Here is a 20297-nt window from a genome sequence, read left to right as displayed (position 1 = left end):
CCTTTAATGTAGTTCCTCATGTTGTGGTGACCCCCAACCACAAAATTATTTTTATTGCTACTTCATAACGATAATTTCATTACTGCTATGAATTGTAATGTAAATATTTTTGGAGTGCCAAAGGAGTCACAACCCACAGGTTGAGAACCACTGGTTCTAAACCAAAGCAGTGTGTCCACCAATCAACAGAGCTGCAAAACAGAAAAAAAGAAGAAACCCAGAGTGAGTTTGGAAGAAGATATATAGACTCAGAGTGAGGACTGAAGGCTTCAGTACCACTCTCTAATGACAAGGAAAAGTCAACAATGATTTCTAGAATAATGCAACTAACAGAAACTGTTGAGAAACGTTCTACATGACATTATGTACACTCTTTCCAAGTATCCATGGGAGCATATAACATAAATCAAATTTGTCCCCAGAAGAAATCTTAACAAACTTTTAAAACTGAAATCATACTGAGCGTGCTCTCTGACCACAATGGAATCCAAATGGAAATGACAAGACTCTGGAAACTCTCCAAGCACTTAGAAACTGGGCACATCACTGAACAATGCCTAAGTCACAGCAGGAATCCAAAGTAAAATTCAGTAACACAGGGACCTGAGTTAAACTGGCAATACACTGTATCAGAAGAAATGGGCAGCTAGGGCAGTGCTAACAGGCAAATGTACAGCACTGAAAACATATATACATGCATTAAAAAACTCTAAACCCTCACTGCAGAGACTGAGAAGTTAGAATAAACTTAAAGAGAACAGAGAGAAGGAACAACATAAGAGCAGAACAGGTTTTCAAACATTATGAGAAAAAAAATCAGGGTTTAGTAATCTTCCAGAAGATTTCTAAAATTGACCAACCTCCAGCAACAGTAACAAAACAAAAACAAAAAGGTAGATGCCAGTTACAGCCCCTATAGAAGCTGCCTCTCATGAGACTTCAGCCTAATTGGCATTCTTCCAGAAAAACACAAGTTATTACAACCCACCTTGTATGAAACAGATAATTTGAATATCCCCATGACAATGAAAGAAATTGAATTTTAAATTTTTTAAACTCCCAAAGAAATAAATCTCCAGTATTAGAGATGGATTCACTCCAGAAATCTACTGAACATTTCAAGAACTGTCATATTGATGTAGTGACTCCAGAAAAGAGAACATTTCCAAATTTAATTTGTAAAAGATTGTATCTACTAGCAAAACCCACAATACAAAAACTTTTTTAATTTGATTTTTAAAAGATAGAGCATCAACAAGATGGCTCAGTGGGTAAAGTCACTTGCTGCCAAACCCAGTGAAAAGTTCAAACCCCAGGACCCACAATGTAGGAGAGAGTAATTCCTACAAACTATCTGATGACCTTCACACACACACACACACACACACACACACACACACACACACACACACACACACACAGAGAGAGAGGGGGGGGGGAATTTAAATTTTTTAAAAGAAAAACACAAAATAAAGGAAGCTACAGTGCTTTGCCACCTGTTGAGACCTAGCCCATGAACTGAGTCTCTATATATTTTGCTGATTTTTTTTGTCTGTTTTATTTTTTATGATAATGGGCATTGAACTCTGGGTCTCATACATGACAGGCAAGTCCTCTGTCACTGAGCTACCTCCTCAGCTCAGTTCCAGTGTTTGATACAAGATGTCTATTCACTGGTCATTAGGAAACAGAAATCAAACTACAATGATTTCAATACATCATAGGCAAAATCCGTGCCTGTGAGGACAGGTAAATAAAGATAATGACAACACCAAAGGGCAACAAAGATGGAGATCTCTGCACACTGCCAGTGGGAATGCAAACACAGCAATAGTGGACCTACTCTGGGCTATCATTTAATAATTTCTTTTAAAAACACTAAACACGGGAGCCAGAATATAGCCTGATTAATATATTCTTTAGCTTCACACATTTGGAGATGTCTGGACTTTGCACAGGGAGATGGTCAGCAAACTGAACCCCTTTATCTGTACTTGGCTTTATTGTGCTTCAGACAGTGTTTCGATAACTATGTCCATCAAGTATACTGAGCATCTCTCCAACATCATTTTCTTGCTTTTGGCTTTTGCCACAACTTAGTAACTATTACAGTATTCTAAGTACTGTTCTTACTGATTTGCTCTGGTGACCTATGTGGCATGATTTTTCATGAGGAGATATAAAAACATCTATTCACCCTGAATACGGCACCAATAAACCAAAGGAGACTGCTTCTAAGTCTGGTCTGACAAGCAGTGAGTTTACTTGGTTATCTATAGGAATGTGGGCAACTCAGAGGTGGCTCCCCCACCAGGAAGTGCACTTAGCAACTTCTGAACAGCTGTACTATGAAGAGCAGAGTGGGGAAAGGGATGCTGTAAGCCTTTTCTCACAAGGAAAGGGACTAACAGACCGATCCCCGAGGGTCTCAGGTAAGACATCACAGATGCTCTGTCAAAATGACCTCAGTAATGTTCAGTGCAAAGGACACAGCCCCACCCTTGAAGCTGATACCCAACACTCTGACTATGCTTGTTTGGGAGCAACATTTATCATAAGACTCATAATTACACACAAAAGACAATGAACTTAAGAAATGTTATGATATGATGGCTTCCCTAATCAGCAAATCTCCCATCTTGCCTCTTGCCTTGGGCCTCTCTAATCTGAGACACGATATTAAAATCAGCAATAACCCTATAATGACCCTCAAAGCGTCCAAGTGAAAAGAAGAATTGTGTATCTCTTACCTTAAGGAGAAGCTGAGAAAGATGAAATTTAGTGAGGAAGGCATGTCAGAAGCTGAGAGGGGCTAAGCGGCCTCTTACTCCAAACAGCCAAGTTGTAAATCTAAACGAACATTCTGGAAGTCTAATGACATCCACATAAGGAAAAGCTACCAGCCACTGCTGACAAGGGCAAAGTGCTAGTGGTCTGCAGAAATCAACTAGCCACCACAGCTCCCTAAACTAACACCTCACTCAGCAGAGTCCAACTTTTCTCCCCTTCTCCAAGGCCCAAGGCTGCACCATAAGAGCCAAGTGAAAGCAGCAGATGCTGTTGAAACAGTGATAGCAGGAAATCCAGAAGGCCCAGCTGAGCAGCTGACTCACAGGACAGAAGCAGTAGCTTCCTGGGAGGAAGAAGCCACTGAAAGCTGTCCCAGGTATAAAGACAGGACCGGCTGACTCCACTGGGTACTGATGCAGAAGGAGAAGCCACTGCTCATTTTCTGTTCTGAAATCCTCGGGCCTTAAAAATTATACTAAGTCTATTCGGCTCTGCAAATGAACAAAGCTTGAATGACCAGACACCTGTTAAAGTATGCTTTACTGAACACAGGGCCCACTGCAGAGGCAAAGATTCTGTTAACTATTACTATCCATTGATAATGCACCTGATCACTAAAGCGCTGTGATGTCGATCTTAAATGAGATGGATGTTGTTTTCAAACCGGCTAATACAATAGCCATTCTGAGGCTCACAAAGGGAGACATAATTCCAATTTACTCTCCTGATAAATCTGGGAAAACAAACATCACCAATTCTGAGGACTCATTGTGCTAAGAGGCGGGAACACTGGCAACTTGGGGTGGGTCAAATCAAAACACCAACTCACATGGAGTGGAAGAGGATGTTAACCTTCATGGGGATGTTTGGGTCTAAAGATCTAGCAGAGGAGCTGACTGTAGCTATGGAGCAATAGTGAGAGACCTGGAGTTAGGAATGGGTCCTGAAGAACTATCTGAATACTGTCATTTCATAATCAAGCGAGTTGCTCCTTAGAGGATGCACACAAGTTTCCTGAGGTGGAGTCTGTTCCTGATGAAGAGGCTGCAGACAAGCAATGTTTACACTTCACAGCATCACATGACTTGGTTGGCAGGGCAGTGGCAACCTCAATTTTGAAAGAAGTTCTGCTGTGGATAGCGTGCTATCAAACAGCACTGTAGACTGAAGAGATGTGAACAAAAGAGTCTGTCCAAAGGCCAACTTTACCGTTGCCGTAGGAAACTGCCAGGCACCACTTCTGGCAGCTGCCACCAACAAAAAGATGATTTCAACAAAAAGGCTCAATGACAGTTAACATTGTCAGCAATAAAGCACTTTTTAAAGTAAGGAATGCACATGTTTTAGACATGTTGTTCCACTTAATTTAGTAGATAAAGTGTATGACTTTCATATGCATTATGGCCATAAAAACCCCTGACTTGCTTTATTGCAAAATGTACTTCAATGTAGTATAGACCCACACCACATCTTTGAGGCATGCCTGAAATTAGCAATAAAAGAAGCAAACTGTGGCCACATTACCTGCAAATGATTGTGCTCAGTGTGGGAAGGGGAACCGGAAGGCAGCATATACCACTCACATAATATTCTTGAAACAACAACAACAGAAACATAGAAAGGATTAGGAGTTTCCAGAGGTCAGGGTGGGGAGGATGTGGGAAGTTGGTAGGCTACAGAAGGATACATGAGGGCTCCTTCAGGGAACAGCAAGCTCAATGTCCTAGCTGTGGTATTGTATTGCACCTGTGAGGAGTTGTCACTTGGGAAATCTGAGTAAGGATGCAATACTCATTCCATAATACTTATTATGAATATATGATAAATCTACAATTAGCTCAAAAGCAAAACTTTACCTTTCTTAAAAAAGTGGTGTTAGCCCTGCGGGCGCCCCCCCCCCCCCCCCTCCCCCCATTTTGGGTAACTGTTGCCTTGCTTGCTGACCTTGACCTTGATATCCTCCCTATGCTAATTCCCTGCAAGATTCCACCCTCCTGAATGCTTAAGGGAAGTTCCTTGTCTGTGTATCCTGCATATTGGGCATTAACAGCTTAGATGCAAGATTGTAAAACATCAGAAGCGAACTTCTGTCCTCCAGGGTTCTCCCATTGTGCTGTAAGCCTGTATTCAATACCTCCTCCCTCCTTCAATAAATGGCATTCAGCATTCAAAAAAAAAAGGAAAGAAAGAAACTGAAGACAGTGATGTTCTAAAACAGGAAGTGGTGATGGTGTCATGGGCCTATGAGGATGCTGGACTAAAGTCTATCAAATTGTGCAAACAGAAAAATTGTATACTATGTGAATTATCTGTCAATAAAGATCTTATAAAAAAAAGTGGTGTTAACCACAAGGACATAGGCTCAACTATGTTCATAGCAGCATTATTTGTAATAGCCAGAACCTGGAAACAACCTAGATGCCCCTCAACCAAAGAATGGATAAAGAAAATGTGGTAGCCGGGCGGTGGTGGCGCATGCCTTTAATCCCAGCACTCAGGAAGCAGAGGCAGGCGGATCTCTGTGAGTTCAAGGCCAACCTGGGCTACCAAGCGAGTTCCAGGAAAGGTGCAAAGCTACACAGAGAAACCCTGTCTCAGAAAAAAAAACAAAAAACAAAAACAAAAAAACAAAAAACAAAGAAAGAGAGAGAGAGAGAGAGAGAGAGAGAGAGAGAGGAAGGAAGGAAGGAAGGAAGGAAGGAAGGAAGGAAGGAAGGAAGGAAGGAAGGAAGGAAGGAAGGAAGGAAGAAAAAGAAAGAAAGAAAGAAAATGTGGTACAGGTACACAGTAGAGTATTATACAGCAGTAAAAAAAAAATGACAGCATGAAATTTGTAGGCAAATGGATGGAACTAGAAAATATCATCCTGAGTGAGGTAACCCAGACCCAGAAAGTCAAACACAGTATGTACTCATTCATAAGTGGATAGATGCAAAGCAAAGGATAACCAGGCTACAATCCACAATCCCAGAGAAACTAGGTAAAGAGGAGGACCCTAAGAGGGACAAGCATGGATTGATTGCCCAGGAAGGAGAAAGGGTTAAGATCTCCAGGGTAAACTGGGAGGGAGGAATAGAGTGGAGGGGATAGGAGGTGGGAACATGAGAGTTTGAGATGGCTGAGTTGAGAGAGGGACGGAGAAGGAAAGCAATGAAAGAGATCTTGACAGAGTGAACCATTAAGGAGTTAGGGAGAAATCCCCAGGAACTCACAAGCATATCCCCAGCTAAGACTCAGCAATGGTGAGTGACTGATGGAAGCAGATGCAGAGACCCACAGCCAAGCACTTGGCCAAGCTCCTGGAGTTCAGTTGAAGAGAGGGAGGAGGGATTATAGGAGCAAGGAGGGTCAGGATCATGATGGAAAAAAACCACAGAGATAGCTGACCCAAGCAAATGGGAGCTCATGGACTCTGGACTGACAGCTGGAGAGCCTGCATGGGACCACACTAGGCCCTCTGAATGTGAATGAAAGTTGCACGGCTTGATGTGTTTGTGGGTCCCCTGGCAAATGAGACTAGGACTTATCCCAGGAATACGAACTGGCTTTTTAGAGCCTATTCCCTGTGGTGCAATGCCTTACTCAACCATAAACACAGGGGAGGAGGGGCTTGGTCCTGCCCCAACTTGGTATGCCAACCTGTGTGACTACCTAAGGGAGGCCTTACCTCCTATGAGGAGGAGATGAGGATTGGATGGAGAGAGGGGCGAAAGGGAAGGGGATAACAGGGGTTGGTATGAAAAATGAAAAAAAAAATTAAATAAAAAAAGAGCTACAAAAAAGAAAGGAAGGAAGGAGGGAGGGAGGGAGGGAGGGAGGGAGGGAGGGAGGAAGGAAGGAAGGAAAGAAAGAAAGAAAGAAAGAAAGAAAGAAAGAAAGAGGGAGGGAGGGAGGGAGGGAGGAAAGAAAGAGGGAGGGAGGGAGGGAGGGAGGGAGGAAAGAAAGAAAGAAAGAAAGAAAGAAAGAAAGAAAGAAAGAAAGAAAGAAAGAGGGAGGGAGGGAGGGAGGGAGGAAAGAAAGAAAGAAAGAAGGAAGGAAGGAAGGAAGGAAGGAAGGAAGGAAGGAAGGAAAGAAGGAAAGAAAGAAAGGAAAAGACGGTGTTAATTTCAGAGCTCACAGTGCCCAGCCACTGATCATGCCTGGTCCACGGGCGCACATCCCTTATACTCCTAGCCCTGATCCTACCAGTGTGCCCCGGTATGAGTCTGGTGATTCTGTGGAAACCCACATGTCAACCATTCCCAGTTATAACACATGGTCCCTCCTGTCTGTCCATGTGTGGCAGGAGTCAACCACCTCCCCTGTACTGCAAGCAGAAAAGGCAGCTCTGGCCTCCTACCCACCAGGGAGCAACACATCCTGAGCTAGGGTCTGAGGCAGGTGTTGAGAAAAGGTGGAACCAGGGAGTCCACCTTAAACAACTTACTGCCCTCATACGCCACCCACTTCCTGCTCCCCATCCTCAGCCTCTTTTGGGCGCTGTGTGGCCAGGTTCTGTGGCTAACGGGAGGAAATGAAAGAAGTGCATCAAGAGAGGCCGCAAGCAGGGTGACGCAGCACTCCACAATGCTTAGCTAGGGCCTCACGGCACTAGAAGAGCAGGCCAGCCCAGGATGCCAGTGCCAAGGGGTCACAAAACAACTGGGCTTGCAACCCATAATAATAACCCGCCCATAATCACGTCCCCCTGTACCCATGTAAAACCAGGAGCTTGGGCTTCCAGCCCCCAGAACAGGTAAGATTACAGTTGAGTGAAAGCCATCCAGCCTGTGTTGGGTTGTGTTATGCCTGCACACACACACACACACACACACACACACACACACACACACACACAGCCCTGGGGGTGGGGGGAGTTACGGCTAAGACTAGCACTGGAGAAGAGAGGGTCGTGACATAGTCCCATTCTAAATGGGCCCTGCACTGCCTCCTAGGCACAGGGCCCTTTCCAAGGGGCAGACCCACAGACAGGGCTCTGCTGTGATGGTGTGATGCGAAGTCTAGAGTGAAGCCTACCCCAGGCCTGGAACAACACTAAAGGGTGTGACAGCAACAAGGCAGGAAAGCAGATAAGAGATGGGATGGCAGGAGCAGCTATGTGGACTGCTGAGAAGCCGCTCTAGAAACATCTGCCTGGCTGCATGGTGGAGTGCAAAACAGGTCAACCAATGAAGTTACAGCCCAGGGAGAGCCTGAGATTGAGGCTCCTGAGCCCCCATCAAGAAATCCAGGCTGAGAAAGAGGCCTGCTTGCCACCCTGCTCTCAGGCCAGGGACTAGCTCCAAGCCTAGTAGTAACAGAGAGAAACCATTAGCAATCATTCTCACCTCAGTGTGAATCACAGCTCTGGCCCGTGGTGTGTGGAGGGATAGTGAGCCCAGCCGGAAGAGGTGGAGCCAGTGAGTCCACTACCCTTTGCTCCCAAGTGCCACCCTCACTGGGTGTGAACTTAAACTCCTGTGACATCTGTGGGGGATAGCCACAGGATGCAATGCCAACTGCCCCAGGTTATATCACTGGCCTGGACACAGCACCACACACCGGAGCACCCATGCCAGAGCCTATCAAGGAAATGCCAATCAGGACAGGGCAATGCAAGTGAACCAGACAGGCAGAGACCACTAGATGGAATTAGAATGCCTATTCAAAATGGAAACTTGGGGATTTACAAGGCCCCCTCTCCTAAATGGTGACACCTAATTTAGAGCCCACCTCAAAACCTTGGCCAGGCCTACAGCCTATCAGCTACTGGCTTAGTCAGGAAAAGAGTCCATAAACCCAAGTGAGGTCCATGTTGCACCAGACCCTTAATCCTTTGTCTGACACCTTGTATGTGCCAGGCCCTCAATGGGTACTATAGGACCAGCTCCCTGGCCATGAACTGTTGTTCATAACTCACAGTGGCATCTCTAGCACCCTGGGTCCACTCTGTGTCCCAAGCTCTATAGACCTTGCCAGGCTGGCTGTAGTCCCTCATCAGCCTGGGCACCAACTATGCTAGGTTTTACAAATGCATGCCCCTTTCCCTGAGAGGTTCTGTAAAAAGGCTTCACTTCCTCATCTCTGAGCTGCAGTGGTCAGATGCAGAGGGATCAAGTGGGAACAGGCAAGTCTCCTGGCTGACCACCCCAGGTGCTGACTACAAAGAAACTTCTGGGTTTCTTTCTGAATAATCTGAGAGGCAGTGGAGGCTGGATTTAGGAGTGTCTTAGCCTAAAATTCACCCAAGTCTGAGGGCACAGTTTGTGGAAGTATGAGGGGTAAGTGGGCATGTGTCCGAGGGCCTAGGATTCCTGCTCTCTACCCTTTCTCACAGCTGGGTATTGGAAGGTGGTGGCTAGCAATAGCAGGAAGCAACTGGAAGTATATCCCACTCCTAGACCCTGTAGCCAGCCAGAGGTCTGGGCTATTGGGGATCATGGATGCTTTCCACCACTAGTCAGTGGTTAGTGGACTTCAGGAGTGCCTCCCACACACTCACCTGTGGTCTAGCCCAGAGGAAGGTGGGCCTCTGTACACCCACTTAGTAGCATAGGGCCTTGAGGCCTGCACACCAACCAGCCCATACCCCAACTCATCAAGAAGGCCCTGCTCTACCTTCATATAAGGTAGATTTTACAGTTAGTTTTTCCCAGGGGCTGCTCCTAACCTAGAAGCACATAAGGACTCTTAGATCCTAGAAATGACTGACAGGATGAGAGCTTGAAGCTACTTCAGCTAGGGGACTGTGGATCCCAACCTACCTAGCACCAGGGAAGAGCCTGAACCCCTGAACACAAGTCAATGAGGATTGCCCCTGAGAAGGGCCTGGTTCTATTCCATGATCCAGAACTGTAGAGTCCTAAAGCAAAGGAAAAAGTTGGGGGAGGGAGGAGACAGAGCAGAGAGTGAGCTGGGTCCTCTATAAATACCCACTTGCAGGGGTGTGTTCCAAGGAGGGAGGCTGGGAGCCACTCATCAGAGCAGGGCATCCCTGGAACTTTATGTAACCAGCACAGGGCTCTAGAGCTGTCCCACGGACATGAGTCCAGTGGGAGGCCACTATCAACACAGGACATCTGAGATATGAACACCAGTGATGACCCACAATGTCACCACTACTCACCCAGTGCCCACATTCACATGGCATCATTCACAGGGCTGCTCGGAGCAGAGGCTTTGCTGTACAAGGTAGGGTTCCCCGTGTCCTGGGTCTGGCAAGTTCTCAGATGCCACAGGACCAGGAAAGGTTGTAAAGCCCCATGAGCCTGCAATAAAGCCCCATAGATATTAGCTAGAAAACCTGAACCCTGATCTTAAAAGATAGGGAGCAAAGGTTTTCCCCCATGCAGCTACAGAGGCTATCTCTCAAAACTGAACTCCTAACCCCAATGGCTCTAGCCACATTTAGGGGCAGCAAATAATCAGGGCCCTGGATGAAGGAAGGGAAAGGGAGTCCAGTGAACCTCAATTTGACCAGCACCAGAAGCCATCCCCCAGCAGAGCCACAGTTAAACACTGGGGAGCTAGAGAATGCCCCATTGTATGGAGCTGGCTTTAACCACTGTTTGACACACAGCGGGTCAGTCTTCATTCAAACACATGCCACTGGCACCCCCTGTCTCTCCTACCATGTTCAGATATGTCTCGAGTCACTTTCTGGCAGGCACAGTATCCCTAAGCACTGTCCCCTTGCCCTGTGGCAGATATCCATAGTGCTCATCTATTTGTTCTGTCCTTAATTCCTTGTGCCTCCCCAGTCCTCAGGAACACCTCCCAAATCAGGCTACGTCCTTGTCCCCTAAAAGCCATTAGACACCAGCAGCACTAAGTTCAGAGTCCAAGAAGGCCATGCCTTATTCTGAACTGACTGTCCACCTCCCCTCCCCCGAGGCAACCCACACTCCTCGCCTCTTCCCACAGGAGATGGATCCAGAGAGAGGAGCCTGAGCTCTAATTACACGTCCTGGAAAGGAATCTCAGTTTAATTTGAAGTAAAATGAGAAGCTGTGGTTGGAAACGTCCCCCAGGGAACCACCTGCCTGAGCCAAGACATGTTTCTCTGTGTCTCCATAGGCCATGAGGAAAGCAGCAGGCTAGGCCACAACAGAGGTCCTTATTACCTGTGGACTGAAGACCTCCAGGCAAAAGGCTATAGCATGGTGTTATAGGGGCCTGGAAGAGAGGAGTCAGCAACGTGGTGGGGGTGGGGAAGCAGCATGATGGGCACCATAGAGAGCACAAAAAGACAGCAGCCTGCAAAAGTGAGTGTTGGGTATGGGAGGTGCCAGAGGTTCCTGTAGACTTTGCCTTCTCAGTATGCCTCTTGAATGCTCTGTGACTGGCCCTGGAGCCTCTACCTGAGCTGCTGCTGTATCCAGTAGCCTGGCTCTCAACTGTCTGCTTTCCTTCCTGTGCCCAGTGTCAGCCCAACTAGATTGCCCTGCATCCTCTTCCCCACCATCCACCGAAACTGTCTCTCAGGGATCTCCTTCCTGACAGTGAGGTACTCTCCACTCTAGCGACTTCGAGTCTTCCCTCTCCCCAAATGGACAGTTTGCTCTATGTATCCAGAAAAACATGGCCTGCAGAAGAGCAAGATGTATTTGGTCACCTCTGTGTCCCAAGAAACCTACCTACACAGGGTAGAAGGCAAGAGGTGTCTCCAGAAGGTACCTTTCAGGTGACCAGGCAAGGTGCTGCTGACCAGGCAGTCAAGGAAGGACAGACTGGGGTGCTGGGCTGGGGAGCTCCAGCGGCCCCACTCATTCGCTTTCTCCCCTCTCTCAGCCATCCCTCCCTGCTCTGCCCTACATTTCTCTCCTACATCTCTGTCTGCTGTATCCCTTCACTCGTCTTCACACATCTCAGCTGACGCACTTGCTTCCAAATTCAGTCAACAGTCTGTGAAGACTCCAGCCATCTCTGCCACCCCTGCCCACCTAAGCACACCCATCTTCAGCACCCAGACACTCGTTTCCACTGGACAGACCCATACGTTGACCAAGGCCCTGGACATGTCTTCACTCAGACTCCAGGGCCAGCCTCCTCCAACTGCATCAGTTCCTCCTGGACCTCCCACTAATGTTCAAGTAGGCACGCTGGGCCTCTATCCTCTACCCACACCACCCAACTTCCTCTCTACTTTGCTGAGAAGCATGCTACAATGAGCTTTACTAACAGGTCCCCCACAAGGCCCCGGGGCCCACCATTCTCACTCCCACACACCTAATCCACTTCAGATCACGGCACACATTTCCCTCCAATGTCAGCTTTGTGGTGCAGAATATACTCTTCCTGACTCCCCAGCTGCACACACAAGTGCTCCCCTGGCTCTCCACCACCTCCTTGCCCAGGCAGCCTATAGCTATGGGCACGAGGGTACAGTCCAAGATAGCTTCTCTAGTTCCTGGGGATCCTGTCTGGTCTCTCTACACTCTTGGTCAGGACCATAGCCACAGCTCTCCCCAGAAATCAAGTAGCTTACAACCTTAAGCCTTGAAGCCCATTCATGCCCTCCCAAACCTGAAGCCTTCCCTGCCTGCCTACAGACAAAGCTTGCCCTATGAAATCCTTACCTACTTTCCCACCAAGATCAAGATTATTCAGTCCTTCCTTGATGTATGTGGAGTTAGTCCATGCCAAGAAGCATTATGGCCCAGCCAAGATGCAGACCTGCCCCAGCTACAGTCTAGGTGGTGGGAACCCAGAGCCAGTGACTACAGCATATCTAAGCCCCATCCAGGCATGAGATTACATGTACTGATAAGAAACAGGCTGGGAAAAACACATGCCACTTTGGACACCACTCACCGGAAAGGGCTCTGTGGTTTTGTTCTCACGTTCACACCATCTGGCAAACACTGAGTATGGAAGCGATTAATGGTGAATGGAGCGATGTCAGCAGATGAGAAGCTCAAACGCTCCGGAAAATGAACAGTTACAGGTAGACAGAATGTGGACAGACACAGGGTGGACAGGCAGAAGAATAGCAGTTCTCAGGTGGCCCCTGACTGCGCTGGGATGGTGGCTCTTTCTGTCCTCTTCCAACTAGGGCTCCCATCAGGGCACTTCTGGGCCCTGCTCATCCTACTGTGCAGAAAGAAGTATTCTTGGAAAAGGAGATGGGCAGGGAAGCCTTCCCCTACCCCTCCAATCAGCTGTAGAACCAGGAAGGGAACCTTTCTCCTAGCAGTGAGTCAGAGCCCATATTAGGAGATTTAGGCTATTGTCCCTACTCTACCAAGGGACAACAGTCTGGTTGGTAATCTATGGGCTGCTCCAATTGGGAACAGGAACTCACAACTGAGGGGCCAGACTCCCTGAGCACAGGCCCATATTCCACAGGCCAGCCTCAATGCTCAGAACCTACCAACATCTCTCATAATCCCCAGGGTCCCAGAGGCATCCCTGTGACCAATATAGACCCCAACCAGATCACATCTGTGCCCCAGAGCAGCAAGCGCCCACCCAGCACATCTAGTTATTACAGTCTTTTCACCATATACACTGGTGTGGATGACAAGATGCACCAGAGAAGGAAGCAAGGCAGAGAGCAGTAGGCACCAGCCTTGGCTTCTCGAAGAGCAGGGGGGTGGCACACAATTCCCTATCCTACCCCTGCCCAGGCATCTCTCACAACCACCACACCAGCATCAGGAGCAGAGAGACCCCTGCTGGCCACTGGGGATATGCCTGGCTTCACTAAGCAACAGGCCAGGGTGCTGTCTGCCTCTCCCCTCTGGGTCTCAAACCCCTAAGCACCAATTAAACAAAGCCTAATTAAAACAACAAAATAACAAGAATGTGCCACACAGCCACATATGCCCTGCCACAGGGACCTCAGCTCAGGAGGGTTAGAGATGGGTTCTTCCCTGGGTTTCCCACCAAAACCTCCCACAAACACAGACACACGCAGGTCCTTGTGACTCTGTATCCTATAGGAGCTTCAGAGCAGCTCCCAGTGTGTCTCTGGTCCTGCATGCTGGCCTCCATGAGACATGGATCACTCCTTCACCCTGGGGGTTACCCCAGACCTGGCACTACCTCAAGGAGTTCAATGTGAGGGGAGATGCCTTAAACCCTGACAGTAATGCCAGTTTTCCTGCAGACACGGGGCAGAGGGCGGAGACACAGAGCAAGAGGCTGAGACAGCGGAGGGGAAGAAGACGGGAGAGGGACACAGGAAGGGTGGGGACGTGGAAGAAGAGAAAAGACAGCTGTACAAAGAGACAGAAAGGAGAAGGGGTAAACAGAAAATGGACAAGGGATCTCCAAGACTCGAGTGAGACAGTCTGCCCTCCTTCGTGGGGCCCTGGCATCTCTTCACGGGCATTCACAGGAAGATGAGCACTCCTGTCCTCCACCACCAGCAATGGGCTGCGTCTCCCGCCCTCGGGCCTCTCCTAGGATCAGAGTTCCAGAAGATCTAGAGGTCCTATAGGCAGGGGTGGGATGGGATGCTCTGGTCTCCTTCCTTGCCTCCTTATTCCCAGGCACCCCACGTCATGGGTGGCAGATTCCCTTGCCAGCCTCTCCCCTCAACATCCATCAGTTTTGCCTCCTCCTGGATGCCTGCCCCAAGATAGGCTCAGGGGACACTCTGAAAAATAAGATGCCATTCTTGTCTTCAGGGACTTGATCTCAAGAGAAGGAGAACTGTAAACAGCTGTAGTTACTCCCGGATGCCCCAGGTAGTAGCCCTGGACGTGGGGAACACCCGACCCACAGGGGCCACACTGTGCACCAACCCTCGTGATTGTCCACTTATGTCATCAGTGGAAAGCAAGCCTCCATAAAACTACGGAGGACCTTCTGTAAACACCAGGCTAACACACTCCCACTTTGGAACAAGGAGCAACCCACAGAAGTGTGCAAAGATCACCATCATATGGATCTTCCCCAGCCTCAGCCTTACAAACATGGTCCTCCCAACAGAAGCTACAACACAAAGATGGGGGGCAGGCCCCTCATGTCTCTGCAGGACAGACATCGTTACCTGACTTCCTTTATTCCTCAAATACAGGGAGCCATGGTAGCTGAGGCCCCAGACCCAGGCTTCCCAGTCACCTCCTTCCTGCTCTCCATCTGCTCAGCCCCGTCCCACACACACCCACATGCACCAGGCCTTCATGGAGGTCAACGGGCAGAGATGGAGCCACCCCAGCTCCCATTTTAAAAAGTGCTATCAGAGGCTCTCACCTGTAGTGGGCCAGCTCCCTGTGCTCTCATCTTGGCACTTAATCCCCAACCACAAGGCCCTACGGAAGATGACACTGCCATCCCTAGACCAGGACAGAGCCTCTGGGAAGGCCACAGGCTCTGTGTGAGTAGTCCTCATCCCAACCATAGCTTTTGTCCCCAACATAGGAGTTCCACAGTCCTCAACCGACACCAGAGAAACAGAAGAAGGACGTACAGTACCCATTAGGGAGATACATCAACTGAGGTGGCCAGGAGATGGGCCACACACTGGCTTTCTGAAGCTCCTGGAGAGTAGGGAGTTTTATTCTGGTCCTTACAAGGAAGGATAGACAGGAAGCAGCAGGCATACATTGTGACTAAACACATTCAGGGCAGAGGGGCTGGAGAGACGGGTCAGCAGTTAAGAATACTTGTTGTTCTAGCAGAGAACCTAGGTTCAGTTTCCAGCACCCACACAGTAACTCCCATTCCAAGGGACTTCCTGATGCCCTCTTCTGACCTCAGAGGGCACCAGGCACACATGTGGTACACATACACACATGCAAGCAAAACACTCATACATCAAATAAATCTAAAAACAAAAACATTGCCAGGGTTAGAACCAGGACCATGTACTCTGCCTCACACAGTGGAGAGGCACAGAGCTATCAGCAAGATGTCCCAGGCAGCTTCTCAGACAGGAAATGGCTCATATACCAGGTGATCCTCCAAGATCACAGATGGATAAGAGCCTTGAAGAAGCCCCTTACTTGCTGGTCATACCATCTATAGTACCCAGGACCCTATGACCATAGTGTCCACCTTGCTTTTAGGGTCTGTAAGCAGACTCCTCCAGATAGGCCACTAGGAGTGAGCCCTTTGAGAAAACATGTTACAAACACAAACATGGTCCTTACACCAGAAACCACAGCGCAGCAGATGGGAACAGACCCCCAATGTCTTTGACGGCCTTAGTTGAGAGCCCAGAGGCCATTACTTGAGTGGGGAGAAGCAGTCCCCATTTACTCAGAAGTACAATCAGAGACCTCTTTACACTCCGCACTACAGTCAGGGGATGGGGTACCAACATGAACATTTCTGCCACCTCAGTTCTACAGCAGGGCAGCACGCATGAGTGCACTCAGGCTTGGCCCACCTACCCCGTGAGGACCACCACGAAGTCCATGACATTCCAGCCATTTCGAAGGTAGGAGCCCTTGTGGAAAACGAAGCCCAGTGCGATGATCTTGATCCCCGCCTCGAAGCAAAAGATCCCGATGAAATAAGGCTCCGTGTCATCCTGAGGAGGAGCACAGGTCAGTGTTCACCTCTGTCCTCTCAGCAAAATAGCTAGACAGCAGTCCCTGTCTGATGGGCATACCTGCTACCCCAAGGCTGACCCTGCCAAGCACGCTGCAGACTTCTCTAGCATGCACTGCTCCTACTAGCATGAGTGTGTTCATCTGACATAACTAATAATGGGATCTATCATTTGTTGATATGACAACAGGGTCCTGATCATGCCTAGGAGTCCTTGGGCCTCTACTATGTTACCCCAGCTTCTGCTCCAGTTACAGGGTACCAGGACTGTCCTGCTGGAATCAGGAAGACTTCGCTCAAGGAGGTAAAAAGGTGCTCATAGGGAACGCCTGTAAATCAAGTCCTTGTATTAACTGGAACAACTCTTTCTATACACTCACGTCTTCTCCATTCTAAGGGCACAAAGGTACAGTGGGCGGAACCAGGCCAGAGACCATAGGTAACTCCAGCAGCCAGCTGGGTCTGACCCTGGGCTCTGGCCACTATGCCAAGTTACCTGGAAAGCTTGACATCCTCAGTCTTTGCTTTGGGACTCACTCACATGTGCAACACACACAGACAAGCAGAACATGCAAATTCTGACAGGGGAGAAAGAAAAGAAATGCTCCAGCATTAAGGATACTACAGTGATGATACTGTGAAGACCAGAGGACGGTGCCTTTACAGGCCAGGCCTAAAGCCCGGTAGTAGGCACGAGACTGGGAGATGGGAGCAACCCAGATAGACCACGGCTCGGGGAGCCTCGTCAAAGGTGTGGCAACAAAGGTTTCTAAGGCCAGAATCTTATTGTTGGGGAAAACAGTGGGACAAACAGAATAGAGAGAGGGACTCTAACAAGATCCCCGAGTCTACTTCTTAGCCCACGTCTACAAAGTGTGATGCTGGGGAAGGCTGGTACTGAGCAAAGGGTATAAAGACTGTTACAGGACCACAGATGTAGAAAGCAAGAGGAGCATCATGTGTAAGGGAGGAGAGCAGAGAGCTTTAGGGAGCTGGACAAGGAGGATTAGCATGGTCAGCTGCTATACTCTGAAACAGTGGCTTTAAAAAGAGGAAGAAATGATGGGGAGGAGGCCAGTTTCCAGAGTCCATTCACAAGGGTTGGCCCCTAGGACCAGCTCCAGAAAAAACTGCTCTTCAAGAGCCACAATAGCCCCATGAAGAAAGAATAGGTTTGTGGCCTAGATATTTCAAGGTTGTGTCCGATAAGATGGGGCCCTAACTTCTGCAGCTGGAGCCTTTCTGTGAAAAGTAAGGCCCTCAAGGGCCCCATGCCTTGCCAACACATGGGCTTGGCCATCCCTCTCTTGTCTGACTGACGACACCGAAGTTTGGAAGGGGAGCTGGCTATGAGAAGGTATGAGCAGTACGAGAGGAAGTATCTGAGGGGCCTGGCAACTAAGCCATCCATGATGGGCTGGTGTCCCTGTCCGGCCTCCCGATGCTGACTCATGAAGGATGAAGCTCCTGGAAGAATGCATGAACTGTTCTTGGCCTCAAGGTTTCTGGTCTAGTTTAGGCGGGAGGGTCTTCATTCCTCAAGGGGAGGGGCTGTTGACTCTCCACCAAAAAAATAACTGACCTCAGAAGGCCTTTACAGAAAGCTCCTGGACAGAACTAGAAGAGCAGACCAGACTCCAGGGCCACTAGCAAGGAAGTCCTCCCCTAGGTTCCTCTGCCCAGCTCCTATAAGCCAGACCCATGACTGAGGCTGATGGGGCTGGAGGACGGGCATGCTGATGGCTTGGGAGCCACTGGGCTGCAAGCTGGAGGCTTAGGCAGCCAGAGAAGATAAGTAAATAGGAAGCAGAGTCCCAAGAGATGAAACCCAAGCCAAGCAAGGCTACAAACATGGGGGGTCCTAACACCATTCAACCCCTTCCTGCCAGGTAGAAAGCAACTCGTTTCCAAGCCCATCTCTCCTCTGTTCATCCTAACAGCCGCTGAGGACTGAGCCGACAGACAAGACTGGGGTCAGCAGAGAGCTTTTCGGACCTCCATATACTGCTTCTTTTCCCAATAGCTTAGCCACAAAAGATACACCTCCCCATCCTCATCGTCACCAACACCAAGCAAGCCTGCTCCACTGACACAGGTACTCAAAAAGATGAACACTAGACTTGTCTATGAAAGGATGCTTACGTTCATGGCCTCCTTGCGCTGGCCTCAGTCTGGCCTGTGACCCTCTTGGCCCTACCTGCCAGAGTTCCCTAGAGACATGGTCATGGCCTGTGGCCTGGCATTAGTGATGCTCAACCTGGGAAACCTCCAAGTTCACTCCCTTCTCTGGACTCTGGAATGGATGCTCACCACAAGGATAGAGCAGGCAGAGGACCTACTCCACCAGAAGCCCAGAGGAACAGAGGAACCCTACTGGGCATGCCTTGAAATGTGTCTTAACTCACACTCCTCCTTCCCAACCTACAATCTCTAAGCCCACTTAGCCTTCTCCTGTCCTCCAGGAAGGTTCTCGACCCCAGGTGGCCATCCTAGACATGCTCTTAGTTGGTCTGTCTTGATGCCCACCTACCCAGAGCCACCCCCCCTTCCAAACTTCAAAAGAGAGTGGGAAGACAGGCCACCCCAGAGCTCAGCAGGTCCCAGCCTAAGCATTGCTTTATCTGATCTGAAGTCAGGGAAATAACAACCAGGATGGAGAAAGGATGGAGCAGCCTCTTCTCCTTAAAGACCTCAGTCCCCAGAGCCCTTCTGACCCCCACTCGCTTCTCCTCCATACTATGAAGTGCTACAGTCTCACAGTCATACCCTGCACGTGCTAAGCCCAGGTAAAAGGGCAACAGGAGAGAATTGTGGCTGTGTGCTCACCTGTGAGCTGTGCTAGCCCCTCAAACCTCCAGAGTCCAGAACGCTGGCCTTCAATTCTGCCTCCTGCACCCTAAGAGTCCTAATCCCAGAGGCACCGGCCCCTGATTCCAGGAGTGGATAAGTGGACACCACTGGGTTCTTGGAAACTTTTGGCAGGACACTAGAGGAAACTATGGATTCAGAACATTTGGGAAGGAGTGCTTCCTTAGGGAGCATGGCAGGAAGGGTGGTCAGCTGGCTACAGGGCTACCCATAAAGCCTGATATTCTTGTTCTGTCTATGAGAAATGCCCCTCCCCTCATTCCAGGTCTAGAACTGGGTGCTTAAGCCAAGACCAGCAGAGCATGCCCAACTATCTGTGGAGTAGGGATACCTAAAGACACAAGACACACCAGCTGGTGATTCCCTGGTCTTTCATCAGGCTCAACTGGCCACCCCAGTTTCCTGGCACTGACTGGATGGGGAGTCAAAGGGCCCTCAGATGTAAGACTGGGCTCTGCCTGTCCAGCTTAGGTACATCAGACAACCTGGCACTACCCCCAGCTTTTGGTCCCCCAGACCCTCAGCCAGCACTCACCAGGCGTTCAGACATGGGAGTCTTGTCCCCATCAGGAAGGTGCTGCTCCAGGGCCAGAACAATGCAGTTGGCGATGATGGTGGCCAGGATCATGTATTCGAAGGGCGTGTGTGGGTTAAGGACTGGCTAGGAGGCGCTACGGAGGTAGTGAAGATGAGGACAGCGCAGTGCAGTAGTAGCCAGGGCTGAGTACTGCTGGCCTACACCCACCTTCCCCGCTTCAAGGCTAGTCTTCTCAGCTCCCCGCCCTACTTCTGGGGGCAGCCAAGAGGCGGGGCCTCTGCAGTTGCCCAGCCCCTCCGCTAGTTCCGACGCCGTCAGCACCACGGACAGCTGCTTTGCCTAGCCCGCCAGCGCCACAGGGGAACCCTCCTGTAGCCCCCCAAGAGCAGCAGAAGCGGGCCCTGCGCAGGCGCACACTCTACCTAAAGACACAGCCACAAGTATCTACATCCGCACGTGAACATAATGTACCAAGAATGCCGAACCCACGCACGCGCAGCACCGGCTCATGCGATGCCCGCACACAAACGCAGGCACCTGCAGTCAGCACGCGCACGGACCTGCAGCCACTCAGCCCTCACACCTGCAAGCCTCAGATTCGCCCTCCCGTGTCCTCCAG

General features: G+C 49.4%; 1 protein-coding gene across 14 annotated transcripts in view; it reads right to left on the bottom strand.

Moving 5' to 3' along the window:
- The window catches only part of Cacna1b (calcium voltage-gated channel subunit alpha1 B), a 154264-nt gene that overhangs the window by 133144 nt on the left and 823 nt on the right, over positions 1-20297 (bottom strand). For all 14 annotated transcript variants that reach the window (XM_036184139.1, XM_036184125.1, XM_036184128.1 and 11 more), the window contains exons 2-3: positions 19676-19781; positions 16113-16252 (exon numbers count right to left, since the gene is read on the bottom strand). In XM_036184139.1, the coding sequence (XP_036040032.1) occupies positions 16113-16252; positions 19676-19781 (246 nt within the window). The remainder of the gene's footprint in view (positions 1-16112; positions 16253-19675; positions 19782-20297) is intronic.

Source organism: Onychomys torridus, chromosome 4 (assembly GCF_903995425.1).
Source record: "Onychomys torridus chromosome 4, mOncTor1.1, whole genome shotgun sequence".
In the NCBI taxonomy this organism is placed as follows: Eukaryota; Metazoa; Chordata; class Mammalia; order Rodentia; family Cricetidae; genus Onychomys; species Onychomys torridus.
Note: the sequence above shows the minus strand (reverse complement) of the source record. Positions and strands in the feature narration are given on the sequence as shown.